General features: G+C 48.1%; 1 protein-coding gene across 1 annotated transcript in view; it reads left to right on the top strand.

The window, feature by feature from the left end:
• LOC149364998 (uncharacterized) overlaps positions 1-16,984 on the top strand; it is a 104,932-nt gene that overhangs the window by 14,856 nt on the left and 73,092 nt on the right. The window contains exons 4-11 of the mRNA XM_089570229.1: positions 3,603-3,739; positions 4,806-4,912; positions 9,533-9,690; positions 11,865-11,963; positions 13,106-13,223; positions 15,312-15,378; positions 15,938-16,000; positions 16,395-16,473. Coding sequence (XP_089426355.1) covers positions 3,603-3,739; positions 4,806-4,912; positions 9,533-9,690; positions 11,865-11,963; positions 13,106-13,223; positions 15,312-15,378; positions 15,938-16,000; positions 16,395-16,473 — 828 coding nt within the window. The remainder of the gene's footprint in view (positions 1-3,602; positions 3,740-4,805; positions 4,913-9,532; positions 9,691-11,864; positions 11,964-13,105; positions 13,224-15,311; positions 15,379-15,937; positions 16,001-16,394; positions 16,474-16,984) is intronic.

Genomic DNA, 16,984 nt, shown 5'->3' with positions numbered 1-16,984 from the left:
GCGCTGTTATAATCAAACCGTCCATCGCACTCAAAAAATATGACCCCCGTCGGAATTTGCGCAGAATTGACTCGCTCTTGGAAATCGAGCTGCAGGCGATCCAGAGAAAGACTCCGGGAGCAAGAAGCACAATCTGCTCATCGAGCTGAGTTCCACGCCGAACGATGTATAACTGCCCGATACTTTTCCCGTATTTTTCATCATTTCGCAACCGTGCGATTTCTTCTTTTAGCCCGAATCATTCCTGGTTCTGCCCATTTTTATGAGCTGTTCATTCGAAATTATTTAGTTGATGGCGTGCCCCCCCCCCCCCCCCCCCCCTTCACTCAAAGAAAGAAATATAGCGTGATTACAAAGACTGAAAAGCACGAATAGTGAACACAAAACACAAACCAGAGAAGTACTGTCCGCGCGTACAGGGCAAGAAACAAAGGCTCCTTTGGGTTTTCTATATTTAACGGCGAAGCCACACAAGTAAACCCAGTCGTTCGATGGCTCGGTGTCGTCTTCCCCTAAAGAAAATGGGCCGGACATGCTATCGTGGTGTAGTGAATGAGCCCCCACTGAGACAAAGCAAGGACTTCGCCTTACTAAGAGCCAACAATGATCTGACTCGTCTAGTGACATAAAAATCCGAGCATCGCGAGTCGTAATTGAAAACTAGCCAAGCCATTAGCGCTCATAACCTGAATCTTCTTTCTAGTTTCTTTCTGTCGCTTGCGTACTACACTGCCGTGCTGATGTTCTTTTTTTCCACGACTGAACTTGGCGGGAGCCACTCCTGCTTCGGGCTGGAGTTGAGGCTCGAAAAACATGTTAGTCGAGGTTGCTTTTGCTCTCTATACAGTGCGCTCTTTACGAAGTAAGGCGCGTCGCGAGCAACTGAAAGCATCAATATCGTCATTACTTGAGGCGGAAATGCAGTTGAAGAGAGGAAGCATCGAACTTTACTTTTATTCACAGCGTTTTTAACGCACGAACCCCCCCTAAGCCCGCACACACACTAGCGCACAAAGGCGCCAGTTCGCTGGCAGGAAATTCCGTTTACGACAGAATTGCATCGCTCAGACGAGAGTGAAACGATCTGCGCTTTCTGACAATGCTTAGAAGAGCACCTACGGGCCTGCACTTAATCAACAGAACCAGGCATTCATCTTTTTCCAAACTGCTTTGTCGCGGCTCCGTTCTCAGGCACTTCAAGCTCGTTTTATACCACGCAATATTCCAAGTGGTTGTTTTCGAAACGAATTTTGTCGAGCGCCGAGAAAAGAAAACATTGGTGGCAATCGTGTGGAGTGCAGCCAGCTCTATGGTAGAACCACCGCTGAACTCTGCAGACGGACGACTACCTCGAAATTCCTACAACTCTTCTTACTTTTGTTAATCTTTTCGCTCCAGGTGCCTATACAATATCGTAAGATACGTATTCATGAGGCAATGATTCGCACAATGAGAAATAGGCGTACTAAACTTATACGTGCCTTTTCTATCATATCTAAGATCAGTCAGATGAGGAAACGCAAGAGGCGTTTAACACACTGCGGCTAAATGTGAGGGGCTGTTTCATGGCCATTCTTCCAATCTTGGCAGACTGTCTGCTATTTTATTAAGCGTTAGCTGGCCGTCTTATTAATGCCTTGATACACTTGTCGTGGCTACTGCTAATTTATGAGAAACTTTTGTTTGCTCTGACCTCATGAACCGTTGGTGGCATTGCTTAGCCTGTGGCAAGGACAGGGGCAAGATCGCTTTTCGAGTTTCAAGTCGGAAATTATATTTTGGGAAGGTTCTAATTCAGAAGGGAGGCTCCGGACAATACGTAGTAATGTAATTTTTTTTATAGGACCGCAGCCTTTGCGACGGACTTCTAAGGTATTTTGTGTTCGGCCAAAAACAAAATTATTGAGGAGATAAATCTTCCCCCTTCAATTAGTGTGTTATTACGATTGAATTACAAATGGGCTGCACGCACGCACGCACACGCACGCACGCACACGCACACACACACACGCGCACGCACACACACACACACACACACACACACGCACACACACACACACACACACACACACACACACACACACACACACACACACACACACACACACACACACACACACACACACACACACTCTCTCTCTCTCTCTCTCTCTCTTCAGATTGAAACGTGTCGCAATCTTCTTCAACAGATTATGCTTTGGGTTTTCACTTTTTGGACCTTCGATTTTTATTTTTTTTTTAAACTTCAGAGGACTTTTCGGTGTTTGCTTCAGACCGCAAGTAAATTTTGTTTCCTGCGAATATTATTTTCCACTAATAAATTGCTGACTTGTTTGTTGATTTAAGGCTATGTGGTCAAAAGGGGCTTAGAGTCTGTCTAGGCGTTTTTGTTAGCATGAACAGTTTATTAACCAGTAATTAACGCAGAAATGGTAGTATTTCGAGCTGTGCTTCCAGAAGGAATTGTCGTCGTCATCAAAAAAGTAACTCTAGTCAAGTCACACAGCTGGCAGAAAAAAAAACGATTCAAAGTTTGCTTCTCAGTAAGAATTGGTTTACACATCATTAGGTTGTCGTTAGGTTGGGAAGGGTGAGGCATCACGTGGTCTGCGTGTTGATGGTAGCGATGGAACTACCGCTACTCGCCGCGGTAGCTATAACATGATACTTCCATGCACGGTTGCGTGTCAGTGTCCTATATGCTGTTGGGAAATACTCACCTTTTTCTGTTAGAACCAAAGTTCTTAAACTGAGTAAGGCGTACTTTTTGCGTTTTGTTTATTTCGGTCTGAACCGAAAAGTACGATTCCTAAATTTATGTTATACCGTCTCCTTGTTTATTTAATACACCTTACCAGTGAAAGGTTATCTGACATTGGTTTGGAACTGACGTGACGGTTAGCTGAATCATGACTTCCACCGTCCGTGAAATTTCTCAATGTTTCCTGCTTATAAACATGGGTTTTAAACACGTGCGTGTGATCAACGCCTCGTCTAGAGCATGCGTTTGCTGTCTGCAATAGGTGATATTTAATGTATTTCTCACCACTTTGCATCAGGGACTAATACCGGCTGTTAAACGTAGCGCAGCTCCATTTTGGTTTTTACTAATCCCCTTGGTGTCTGTGAACCACACTGGACTTTCAGATCAGATGTGACTTTTAAGTCCAATGTGCCATTGGTGCGCAGTGGGTCACGAGGCACGCCGTGGTGGAAGAAAGAAGGTAAATGATGGCCACTTCGGGATTTTCAAGGTGCTTCGCAATCTCAGTATAACCGAGCTGACTGGCATATCGCCTCCATCGTCGTCGTATGTTGTAACCCAAAACTGCCGCGCTCAGCTACTGGTCGATGAGAATGCTTTGTACTCAACTCGTACCCGGGTGCCCTCTAGAGGGCCACGATACGCACGTAGTGTACACGTGGTCGGTCCACGTGTGTCTCTCCGTGGCCCTGTGACCCAGGTGGGACGCGGCGGCGGTGCAACTAGCGTTGTCGCTTCCGCGAGGTGGGGAACGAAGAAATGGTTGGAAGTTTTACTTTATATTAAACTGCGATGGCTTCACTGACAAGCTCCTGCACTCGCCTCGTTCTGTTTGCAGGAGGACAAGCAGCGCCTGCTGCGCTTCCTCGACACGGCCGGCAACCTGGGAGAGGTGGCCATGGACAGCGACGCCATTTTGCAGGTGGTCATGGAGAATCCCGGCATGTCCATATTTCCCAGCGGCTTCGCCAAGCAGTGAGATCACCTGTTCCTGCTTCTATTTTCCCATAATGAGATCATTACTTGTCGCAGGAACAATGCGATCGTACGTATGAGTATGTGTTTATTATATCTGGATACGTTACACACAGAATGGATATATGTCATCTTGTTTGCTTTTGCTTTTTTGTTATGTATATGAGTTAAATCCCCCATAACAATGTTCCTTTTTGTTATTTGAATGTGGCTTAATGTAATGAATAGACAACGCATGTCGTTTATGAGACTGCGGAATTGGGCATACAAAAGTGCCAGCATTCCAGCATCAAGCAATCAATCAATCAATCAATCAATCAACCAACCAATCAATCAATCAATCAATCAATCAATCAATCAATCAATCAATCAATCAGTCAATCAATCAATCAATCAATCAATAAAGCAAGCAAGCAAGCAAACTTTCATTTTCTCTAAAATGGAAAAGGAGACAGGACTAAAGCTCGCAAGTTTGACAGAGGTCCTGTCCCCCTTTAGGACTTGGCAGTACAGCACTAAAGCGGCAGACGAAAAAATTCAGAGGCCTCTTAACACTGCTTACGTGCTGTGAATGCGAAAGCCTTAGCGTGACATCGTGAGCGTTCGACCTCGACTCAGGTTGAGCACTGAGAAAGGAAACGAAGACACTCCTCCAAATGCTGATTCCACAAGCACGGAATCCACAAAGGTCCAAGTAAAGCACTCTGACACTCGGTTCGAATACCTGTCATGAGCTAGCCTCCAACCTCACTAAGAGGTGTATGCTATACGCAACGAGAAATCGTATGGCACCACCCGCAAAGGCGTACGACGAACGGCTGCGTCACAATTTTGATACGAAATTTTTGATAACATGCAGTTCTTGCGTACGCAACTTTAAAAAGCATGTCATGCACATATCGGTCACGCACATTGTCTATCTCTGTGTACTTCTCTGACATGGGGAACATCAATGAAACTTAGAGTCCAGTGCCCTTGCAGTGAAACGGAGAGAGATAATAGGAGCAGGGTCACGCGCTGGCGGTTACAAAAGCCTCATGTGCGCTCAATTCCCTTTCCCATGCAGGCATTTAGTGCAGTCGTTCTCCAGGCTTCCGTACTACATGTGCTACACCTTTGACTGGAGAGGCAGCAACAGCTTGGCCAACTTCAAGGAGGATCCCCTCACCTACGGTGAGTAGCCGTCTACCTGCAAGCTTTCGAGCTCCTCTGAGATGCAGAGACTGCATCTCGCCTCTGAGAGAGGCAAGATGCAGTCAAGTTTTCCCTCCTGGGCCTAACTTCCTCAAAATGATAGCCCTGAAAAACACAACATTCAGATTAAAAAAAAAAATTCAGCCGCTGACCAACAAGGTACGATTGGTACGCGCTGATCCGCGGATGGTTCACGCAGTGATGACTCCGCGCAGAACTGCTAATTTACCACGCCATTGAACGAACGCAGGTAGCCGCAGAAGCCTATGAATTACTGGGCAGATTTGCGGCAGGGGGAAATGTACACCCTGCACCATGGTCCGGCTTATGCGTCCGGTGGCATCGGTTGCCCAAGCTGACCTTTGCCGGAGGAAGCAGGCCAGGGTAAAGTGGCAGCGTTCACGAGCAGGCAGCTTTGTACATGTGTATACAGTTGCCCGTCTTTTTGCTGTGAGCCTTCTTATGCTAGCAGGTATGGGACTTGGGGACGGGACGACGACGACGAGGAGACGAAACTGGAGGAGCTAGGCTAACAGAGCTAGCGCTGAAAAAGTTTAGAGAGTTGCATTCATATCCGGAAAGTCTGGACAAGTGCATTTTTTTCAATAATAAGCTGTTTACGAACGAAGTTTTTTCGCATATCGTTAGTATGCACCATAAAATCAATATATCAGCGGATCCCTTCTCAGGACACCAGATGTTTTCTGCTAATTATTATCAAAAACGTATCCTGCTGGTTTTTTATAGCAATCTTAATTACTCGGCGCGAGTGGAGGACTAACTTTAAAAGTAAGAATTTGCTCATCATCAGAAGATTAGGTCATTCTGATCAGTTTGTTCGTAACAGTATCTTACAATATTCTACGGTCGCACAACAATTAAAAGTGATGTCCAAAAAAGCTAGATTTACGATAGTGTGGGCTTTATGGTACACCCTGTGTCCGGAGTCTTTGTGTCGTAGGTTCTAGCCTTGATGCAGTTGCAATGTTCATTTTATATCTGCAAATAAAATTACCTAGTCTGCTAAAGCCGTGAAAGCCGTGGTTAGAGTTGATGCTTTGCGTGTTGCCAATCAGTATACATACAGGGTCTGTTCTGAAAGTAGTAGGACTGGTTTTTTCCTGGGCGAACGGGCGGACGAGAGGTGGTCTGCGCGTGCAGGAGCGTTGAAGGGGGATATTGGGAATGCTGGGGAAAATCGGCAGTAGGCTCTCGGCCGCTGAAGAGAGGAGGTCGCTTGTACTGTGAACCCCTGTCGAAACGTCTCGTCACGCAGAATAGTCGAGCGTTTGCTCGATCAACGATACGCGATCAAATTTTGAGTAAATCTTAGTAAAATGGGCAAAGAGACTCACAATATGATTAAGGAGGCCTACGGTGACGCTTCCATGGGTAGATCAGATGTTTTTTGAGTGGCACAAGCTGTTCCGAGAAGGTAAGGAAAGAGTGGAGGAAGACAACCGCTCCAGACGCCCTTCGACAAGCAAGACCAACGAAAATGTGTAGCGAGTGAAAAATTTACTTAACAGTGATCGTAAAATAAGTATCAGAGAATTGCTTATGACTTCAGTATTCCTCAAACCCACGTTTTTGAGATCGTGACAGAAAACTTATCCATGAGGAAAGCGTGCGCGAAGTTGGTACCGGGAGTGTTGTCAGAGGAGGAAAAGGCCAACCGGTAGGATCTTCTTCATCATGTGAATGAGGACCCCGATTTTTTGCCCAGCACAAGGCGGCAACGCTGCCTCAGCCCCCCTACACCCTCGACTTGGCCCCGCCAGACTTTTTTCTATTCCCGAGAATAAAATCGACGCTCGAGGGGAAACATCACGGATCGGTAGAGGTGGTTCAAAAGGCCGTGACGAGGGAGCTAAACAGCATTCCGGTCCAGGCGTTCCTGGAGGCGTACAAAAAATGTAAAACTCATAGGCAGCAGCGTGTAGGTTCGGAAGGGTGCTACCTTGAAAAATGGTAATCGTTTGTAGTATTCTCTTGAATAAAAAAATCAGTCCTACTACTTTCAGAACAGACCATGTATTGACCGCTCCATTAACGTGAAAGAAGTCAGAACACAGGGGGACGCTCACCTTCGTCATTGCACAAAATGCTCGCGCGCGGCAAGAACATTATTCCGGAGTCCTATAAAGCGGTGTGCCCAAGAAGCAACACAGTAGGGCCGCGTCGCAGTGTAAATGGCTCCAGGCGCGAATAACTACACCACAAGTTTTGATAAGCGCCCTAAGCTTGCCCTGACGGCGCGCGTTTGCATATATGTAGTTAACAACACAATGCTGAATTACTATTTTCCGATGCGACAGCCTTAGTACCAGCATGTCTGAAAAACTTGTCCGGCGTTGGCGTTGCCGACCAGTTGAAGCCTCGCAGCCGGAGCAACCGGCCACTCCGGCAACCTAGGTGGGCCACCTAGGTGATGTGACCTTGTGTCGTCATCCTAATTTGCCCACCAGATTGTGAGCAAACTGCCCGCCGTGGGAGGGAGCAGTTGGTAGCTCGGGAAGAGCACACAATCCCCACCGGTGGCAGCACCTGACATCTCACGGCAGTGGCACCTCGCTTCGCCGCTGCACCCGCTGCATGGAGACTCCCAGGGATCTATGAATGTAAAGTCGAGAATTCCAATTCCGGTTACAATTCCGAGGGACCAATTCTGCATATATGGGCATTAACCCATTAAAGCTATCGCGTCATACCCTTAAAGCGGAGCTTAAGTGTCCTCTCAAGTTTTTTGTTGTTGTTGTTGTTGTTGTTGTTGTTGTTGTTGTTGTTGTTGTTGTTGTTGTTGTTGTTGTTGTGCAGCTCTGTTTAAAGCAGGCTGCTGTAAAACGCTGCATTAGGATAAATATTTGCCTGTAAGCACCGATTAATACGAAGGCCTACGGCAAGCCTACTGCTCGTGAGACACGCCTTGATAAGTGCACTGTGGAGCGCTAATCGCTCCTGAAGATGAAACATGCGATGATGTAATTCCACGAGAATATCCACTTCAAGACATGCGTGCGCCCCGTCCACTTGTACGGCATAACCTGCACAAGGCGCACTTTTCAAAGACCCCACTCTCAGATAGGCCAGGATAATATACTGGCTATCAGATGTCGCGACAGCTTTCGCTTGAGGAGTACTACAACGGCAGCAGCAACTCTCACGGATGACAAGCCTGCAACAAGTCTTACATCTTTCCATCACGCTCTTATAATGGCGCGAACAAGAGCTTGTTTTCTCGCAAAGAAAGCAGCTGCGGCTGTACTGCACTCACGCGCGTCAGCGGCAAAGAGCACACAGCTGGGGCAGTTATAGTCGTCTTTGATACGATGAAACATGGTACGAGCACGAAGGCGAAGGGCGCAGGAAGAGTAGACACCCCAAACCGCTGGACCACGGCTTAATTAACACAGATTCAACACTGGGAAAGATTTACGGTTGAGAGGGTGGGAGGAGGCAAGGGTGGTCGCCCCTACACCCTATTCCCAAGCGACAAATTTTACGCAGGAAAATCGGGGTGAACTGCATTTTTTCAGCGATAAAAGTTCAAAAAATACGTGATTCAAATGGACCCCCCCCCCCCCCCCTCCATTATTCATCAATTACTCCGCCCCTGCTTCAACATTTCCAGGCAAATCGCACCCACCACAGGTCACTCGGTTAGGTACAGCCTGCTGCCGTTCTTTCGCTTTCTTCCATGTATAAAAATATTTAACGCGACAAAGTTATGGCTCCCGTTGTGCAGAAATCCGGCGTCGTCGTCGGCGTTGTGAGCGAAAAATCTCTCGGAGTAGGGCGGCCCAGGTGGCCTCCCTATCCATCCACGGCAGCCACCCTATGGCCAACCTGGGGCACAAGATTCCGCTCGGCCTCACGCGACCCGCCATGGTCGAAAAATCGGCCGGTCACGTGACCTTGTCACATCATCTTAGGTCAGTTGACTTTGTGGCGTCAACACAACCTTCCCACAGGATTGTGAGGAAACTGCCCACCGTGGCAGGTGGCAGTTAATTAATAAAGACATTTAGAATAGGGTGACGCTATCGGTTAGGGGCATAGGGGGAGAGCGGGGGGCCAGTGCCCCTCCCTCCGGTTACTGACCTGCGCCTGCCCACTGCCCCCCCCCCCCCCGCTATTCCCCTGTGCCCCTAACCGATAGCGTCACCCTATTATAAAAATCCCTGATGACTGCTCGCAGGAAGAGCAATCTGGGTCTCACAAGCTCCGCCGATGGCAGCACCTGCCATCGCAGAGCAGTGGCGCATCGCTGAACCGCAGCACCACTGTGCCAGGAGTGGTATGAGGACTCCCAGGGATCTATGAATGTAAAGTAGAGACCGACCAATTCCTCATATATGGGAATTGACACTATCGCGTCATATATCCTTAAGCCGGAACATATCGTCCCCCGAAACTCAGTCACTTTGGCAGCTTCGCGCGCAAACGTTCGAAACAGGGCACCGCCATTGTGGAAAGCACTTACGAAGGGGAGCAGGTGAGCAATTAGGTCTTTCTACTCATACTGCCTCATTTCAATTATCCCTTGGAGCTGTACCGTGCGTTTCATCGTTGCCTGCGGCTGCTTTTGCCCTCGTGCAGAGATGAGCATGATAGTGCTCTGGTACCCCACTGGGTCCCCGGCTCTGTCCCGCTACGAGATGGACATGACATTCCACCACGTGGACAGCATCAGCGCCGCCACCAAGCACACGCTGCTGCTGCGGCCTTCGGGAAGCTACGAGTACAGCCTGCAGCAGGTGAGCCGATCGACCGCTACGCTCGCGACAGGTGCTGCCTCCTCGGGACAGCCACGGCAAACGCAACCCTCCCAAGTCAAGGATACATTTCCCTCACTGGAGCGGAGGCTTGCGCTTTATACCCACACTCGAATAGAACACCAGATCGGTGGGTTATAATTCGTATTGTTCTTCCACGTATGTGATCGATCGTGTAGCTTTTGAAAGGAGACCTCCCCAGCTCAGGTCTGGGATATGCAAATGCGTATGAACCCCGAGACCTTTGAACGTAAGCAAAACAGTGTATAATGTACAGATAACGTGTCCAGTATCTTGAAGCGGTCTCAGTGTTCCGGTTGCGAGGAAGATGCGCTTTTATCCTGGTGTATCGGTTTAAGCTTAGGCATGCCCACAGACAGGGTGGGTGTGCGTTGCCCTCCCCCCGGTCATCTAAGGGGAGCGCCAAATGTGCCTCATACCTTTACACTGTCGGGACTGTCCCGTCATTGTTTACAGTTCAGTGTTGCGCCCATGCCGGTTTTTTTTTACGATACTGGCGGCCGAGGACCCGTTATCTTGCATTCCAAGAACTGTTTACTTGCCGGGTTACTTGGGGAAGATTTGTCGTATATTTTCTACGGTTTAGAGAGAATGAAAATTCCTTCGGAAGCGCGTTGTTACAATGGTGCCTCAGCGGCGCAGGGACTGCCTTCCAATATACCGAAGTGACCCATGAAAATAAAAAGTACTGCTCAGTAATATTTTGTATATTTTGCAATTCCAGCATATTGAAATAAATATTATATAACCCTTCCTCATCTTTGTGCTGCATTTGCATCTTTTTGATGCCAAAAGCGCAGAGCTGACAGGAGATTTATGCTGGGCTGGTGCGGGATAGCCTTATCGAACAAGGCCTCGCAAAATAGGCGAACACCCGCTCTAGTGTAGCTGACCATAAATTCTGATACGCGCTAACGCTTCGCTTGCTGCTCGAAAGATGGCGCCACCATTCCTTTCCATCGCCGAGAGACGTGAGCAGCGGGAATCTGATTTGTCGCTATCGGTTCAGCAGTTCCTCGTGAGGCGGTACATGGACGCGAAGGACAGATAAGCCTGGTTGCTCAACCCGAGCGATTCCCATAAGAGCGGCCGATGCTCGCTGACCCACTTTTTCGGGCAGCTGTGACGGCGCTATGCCGCTGCGCTTGTTGCCTGCGCGTCAGGAGGAAACCGAGTGCGTTGCACGGAGAGCTGCAAGGACGCAAAGCTTCAAAGCAATGCGGCAAAGATAACGCCCAGGAGTGGGACAGGGGAATGTGTCAACGTGCACTCGAGGAGAAGACGCAGAAGTAACAAAAGTTGCTTTCACAAGGAACGCAATTGAAATTCGAGAATAAATAATGTCGATAAAGAAAAAGAGCTACGGTCAAAATAACGAGTGACGGAAGGTTTCACTACAAATAGTGTAGCTCTTCAGCGGACAAGACCACATGACTCTTCAGGTAAAAAGGTAGAATTTGCCAGTAACGTCCCTCTTTTTCGCAGTAGTTGTTTCTCTGTTGATGGGCTTAATAGTGGCGTCGAAGGAGCGGCCACCCGAGTTGTTGAGAGGCCTTATGAAAACTGAACGCAAAGGCCATCTTTCATTTAGTGCACCTAATCGAAACAAGAAGAGAGAAGATGCAGAGTTTTGTAGGAAGCGAAGAAGTTATGAGAATCTGCATTGAAAAGGGTAGCTTTCCTAGTGTTGTACATTCAGGCGCGGTTCTGGTGCCCACCACTACGCATGAAAGAATTACACATGCGCCTTTGCTTTCCTTTATACCCTCCCCCAAACTTTCTTCCTGACCCTTCCAACGGTGAAAGTGCTGAACCAAGCGATGATTGTTCTGACGCAAAGGATCAATAGTTTTTCTCCTCCTGGCTAACGATTTTACCTTTGTATCTTGCGAGCGATCTTTTCTTTTTTTCGAGCTTTTTGCACCCAACGCAGGCAAAGCCAGGTAAGGATGAATTGGGTAAAAAGTTTCAAGTTGACACCTCGAAACTTTAACGAAAACTAGATTATAATTCTTCTTGTTAGAGTTAATTTCATTCATTCATTCATTCATTCATTCATTCATTCATTCATTCATTCATTCATTCATTCATTCATTCATTCATTCATGCATTCATTCATTCATTCATTTTTGCAGAGGATGCTCAAGAGGCTGGAGTTTCCATATGACACCAACTGCGTCGATTATGCGAAGCTGGACAAGCTGGCCCATTACCCGGCCTATCACACGCAGGAAGTAAGCACATATGTTAGTGACAGAGGGAGGGGGGGGGGGGGGGCGCCTACGCGTGCGGCCTATTTGAGGAAAAAAATGGCGTGCACCCTTCCGCTTAAAATGAACGAGTGAGAAATATTTTATTATGTCAGGGTTAATATGCACGCTTAAAGCTATGTGTGTGCCGCTATTAATCTCGATGGACGTAAAATGAATGATTGTTTTCAAATAAATAAATAAATAAATAAATAAATAAATAAATCAATAATGTGGATTTCGTAGCCTCTTTGCAACAGTGGTAGTCTGCGCTGCACTATAAAACCTGCAAAGAGGCCGATGAAGCGCACTTAACTCGTCTTACCAGGTATAACAACGAACAGACCATCCCCGGCTAACCCTGAACTGAAGGAGTTGCACTGGGCTACAAATTGCTGCTTTTGTCTACTCTTGAGCATGTAAAGATAACTTGGGCAGCCTCAAAGAGATCCCTACAGGGGAATTTGTCAATGCCTAGCCCGCGGTGGTTTAGCGTGGAAGCCGAAACTATGACCAGTATATGCTCGCTCCTCAAGCGCAAAGAGGCGGTGACAAATTATGGGAAGAGGGGGCGTTGTCTTTTAGCTGAGGGATAAGAAAATGGAAAGGATTTCAGTCATCAAAAAAAAACACAGAATGAACAACAAATAAGTGCGGCCGAGCTGACAGGTAGCACAGGTCGTGCATACGCATACGTGTGGGCAACTGAGCATCAATAGAAAGTCCACACCCTCTTCAGCAGCGCTCAGTCAGAAAACCTCCATCGGGGTGCGTTTGTCAATGTTCCTCATGAGAGTGCAGAGAGAGAGAAAAGAAGGCAGGCATATTAACGAGAAGAGTGTCCCATATGCCTACTTTTCGATAGGGAAGAGAAAAGGGAGATGTAAATGGAAAAGGAGAACAAAAATGATGAAAGAACGCTGAAAGACGTGGATGACAGGATGCAATTCTGTCATAGCGTGGAAGAATCAGGTGCGCAACCGCAAAGATTGACTGTGACCTGACAAATGTGACTTTGGCGTGGTGTTTAAATTTAGTCTAACTTAGACTGTCCTCGTGCTTTTGCGCTCAAAAACAATTCTGGACTCTTTCGGTATAGATGAGTCTTCCCTGGTGGCGCTTCGCAGACGTGCTTCGCCGACTGCGTTCGTAACGAGACAAGGAGCCACTGCGGCTGCACACCTACCGACTACCCGTTCCGAGGATTCCTCAACGAGACGTTCTGCGCGAGCACCGAGCTCCTCGGTAGGCGGCCAGTGGCCGTTGCCTTTCTCGCATCTTTGTGTTAGCAGCCGCCCGTGAGGCGAAAGCAGTCACAGACCATTGCATGACTTCCCATCAAACTTAAACAAATAAATTCTAGCTCCTTGGGGGAGGGCGGACAAAAATAACCAGAATTCCCAGCGCGGTGCGTTCCATCGGGGACTAAGCAGTAAAACTCTTCCTATATAGTACCCTGCCTCGCCAGAACCCAGAGCAGAGATAGAGAAGTTTATTTACAGAGGACAGAGAGGCCGGCCAGTGCTAAGAACAGGACTCGTGTTCGTATAACTGCCCATCGCAGGTTCTGTTAAAAAAAACGGCATCCTGCCATATGTTGGCGGTCAAGCTCATAAGTCGACTCACTCGGGCTTACTCGGGTTCACATTCAGATCATGATCTAAGTCGTGAGTGAGTGCGGACTCACAATCAGATCAATATTTGAGCTGTGAATGAGCGCGGATTTTCATTCAGATCATGATCTGAAACGTGAGTCCAGGCTCAGGCCCATATCATGGTCTGTGTTTTCGCGACGGTGGTGGGCGCTTAGTTTTTTTTATGGCGTGAGCCGTTATTCGGAGCACACCCCGAGCCGTCGCGTGGATCAAGTCCGTGCAAGGTCCCTGACAGCAGCTGCCAGGACAGAAAGATGAGAACGAATGGAGGGGCGGCAGTGGAAGAAAGAAGGGAAGAAATATGGGGAGGAAATGAAGGGAAGCTCTTGCCGACAGAGTGGTTGAAAGAAGAGATAAAAAACACTGGTCAAGAGAGACAGGAGAGAGACCAAGGGAGAAAGAAGACAAGGAAGAGGTGGAAATGAAGGGTTGCGGAAACAGAAATAGAAAGACCTGAATCTCAAGCGTGCGCAGCCCATAGACCCCGTGAGCTGGTCTAGTCGGTTCTGTGTTTCTCCCCACGAGCGACTGCATCTCTGAAGCGAAGTGCTCGGTGGGAGGGAGCTCAGTCAAGAGTTCCTCTGCAGGCTGCCGCAGAAACAAAATAACATATCGAAAAACCAGCCCGCGCGGATGGCGCAGTAGCTGCCGTGCTTCATTGCTAGCGAAGGACGATCGCGAGGCTCGCCGTCGACAAGACCCATTTGTGCTCTCCGCCGAGCGAGAAATGGTGGTCGACGAAGACCCCGCTGGAGCGAGAGCGGCAGCGCCGTCAACGCGTTAAAGGCGAACCTTCAACTTCCAGAACTGCCATCTCGGACGATGTTCGAGGTAGGACGACCACGCTGGAGCGAGAGTGTAGGAAGCGTCGGTGCGAATAAGCCGCCGCCAAGCCACCGGCTCACGCCGATTGCTTAATTGGGCCATTGCCTAGTTTAGCTAATTTTTTTTTTCTTCCTGGTTTGCTGACAGCGGAGCAGAGAAAAGATTTACTGCCTCTTCTAAGGACGCCTGAGGCCGTGGCAGCTTGGCGACGTCTGTGGGAAACCGCAGAAGAGGATTCCGCGGAAGCGAGGAAGATTACGTTCTGCCCCTTTTCCATTGCTAGGTTACGCGGATGCGGTAATGAACCACGTGGGAATGTGTCGGAAGCTTTGACTGAGTTCCACCATGCCTCTGTACGAGAGGCGGGCGTCCCTTGTCGTCGGCTTGGGGACATATCACTTGGGCGCATCAGTCAGTCCATGTATGTCTTCAGTGGAAACGAGTGAGTGAGCCCAAATGAGTCGTGAATTGAGTGAGTGCGGCCAAATGATTCAAGGGTCGAAATGAGTCAGTACAGATGAGTCGTGAAGCGAAATGTGTGAGTCGAGATGAGTGAGTCCAGATGAGTTATAAGTTGTAACAAGCAGCTGACCCCGTGGTAGCCGTGAGTCGAAATGACTCATCTCATGCGGGTGCTCTCGTGAAGTGGCCAGCGAAGCTGATATGTTCGTGCCGCCACGTGTTCGAAACGTAGTCACGGCAATATTGTTTTATTTCTACACCCTCAAGGTCAGGAACGCCACAAGAGTCTTAGTTGGGTTTCAACCCGAGAAGTAGTGCTATCGCACTAAAATATAAGAAGAGAGAGTAATAAACTTCCTGACACGGCGGTTCTGCTCTTCTCTCACACCAGCGTGCACCTCCAGGTGGCGCCAGTCGTACGAGAAAGTCTGCTCGGCCGGCTGCAGGGTTCCATGCGAGTGAGTGCTGCGTGACAGCGTTGCTTCTGTACCGTGTTGTTTTTTTTTTTTGTTTTGTTTTTTTGCACCTCGTCGTTTTTGTACGTCGTTGTTGCACCGTCCTCGTTGCTCCTTGCCTTCGGGAACTTTTTTTGTTTTTTGCGGATTCGTAATCCTCTGTTCACTCCGAGATTACCGGCTTTTACGCAGTGTGTTACTCCATGTCACGTTATTAGAATTGTTTTCGTCTATTCTCTGTCCAAAGGCTGTCCGCTGTACCTAACATTCACGTTATGAATAGTTACAACCTTTTGTTAGAGTTAATTGAATAAAGGAAGCAACGACTCACTACTGCACCTGTCGCGAGGGGCATATAACGTGCAGTTGCATCCTTTTGGTGCATGAAGCCAGTGCGAGTGCTTTGCCCCTTGCTGCAGTAGGCATTCACCAGTTTTCCAGCTAATGAAACAGAATTACAATTTATGCCCCCTGCATTGCCTAGACCACAGACGACAACATCAATGCTCTTATTTGGCATCTGATTTGAGGAGATATAATTTTCATCTTTTGCCCGTTGCAGCGAAGTTTTCTACGACGCTAACCCAGTGAAGAGAGAAGACCCTGGCCTTATCCTTGAAGACGGGTGAGGTCGATCCAAGTCATATTATCAAAATCTTCCTCAAAGCCTGCTCCATGCTTTCATTATTGAGTTATATTAATGCGCTAGAATTAGAAGCTTCAATGGGAAAAAAAATGTTAGTAAAATTCACTGGCTGGCTGGAATTGACGTCACCAGACCGGAAGTGGCAACTATAGGTCCCTGTCGCCACCTACAGACAGCTGCGGCGAAACTAACCACCTGCTAGATGACCCGAAGGGCTGCCTGGTTGCGTGTAGACAGGCGGGGTCCGCAAATATCAACATGCAGGAATGACACGAAAACTCCTAAAGGCATCAACAGCCTCTAGTGCTATTTTATCAACAAGTAACGTAATTAGGAGTCTCTGACAATTTTTTTCATTCCTATTTATTTTTAGAGGTTACCACATGGTATCCGTCAAGTTCAGTATGTCGTCAACTAGCGTCAACGTCCTCATGTTCATCGAGAAGTTGCAGGTGAGTCCACTGCTTTCCATCGCAAGGCGCGGTGACAGTGGAGCGGGCGCAAATCGCTGCTAACATCCTCGGTCCCGCACTTAATCGCAATGTGGCGCATGTGATCATTCCAGTGTGAGATGCTACCTGCGAAGAAGTATATAGTATACGGCGCCACAACGACACAGAAACTGTGAGCCAGCTGTGCAAACAGTGAGCCTACTTGGACATGAAAAAATAATGTTGATGCATAGGAAGCGTACGCGAAAACTAACGCGCCGTTATTCATTAAAGATGTGGGATTCAACGAGAAAACTTCGAAGACATCTTCACCATTCAGTGTCCTAGTAAGGATGAGGGCCGGGCGACGGCTTGTGTCTTGAGATTTATGTCTGACGATTTTTCGCAATACTCCTTGTTGGAAATTTCTTCGCAGGCTGCCTTTCGAGTCAGTGTACTTACCTGGCCGTTCTAAATTTCGTTCATCGTGTGTGCTCTTTTAAACGAGCACGTAGCAAGACTGTATGTGTGA

The sequence above is a fragment of the Amblyomma mixtum genome, chromosome 2 (genome assembly GCF_055824585.1).
Source record: "Amblyomma mixtum isolate Tamu chromosome 2, ASM5582458v1, whole genome shotgun sequence".
NCBI lineage: Eukaryota > Metazoa > Arthropoda > Arachnida > Ixodida > Ixodidae > Amblyomma > Amblyomma mixtum.
This window is presented reverse-complemented; position numbering and strand designations above follow the sequence as displayed.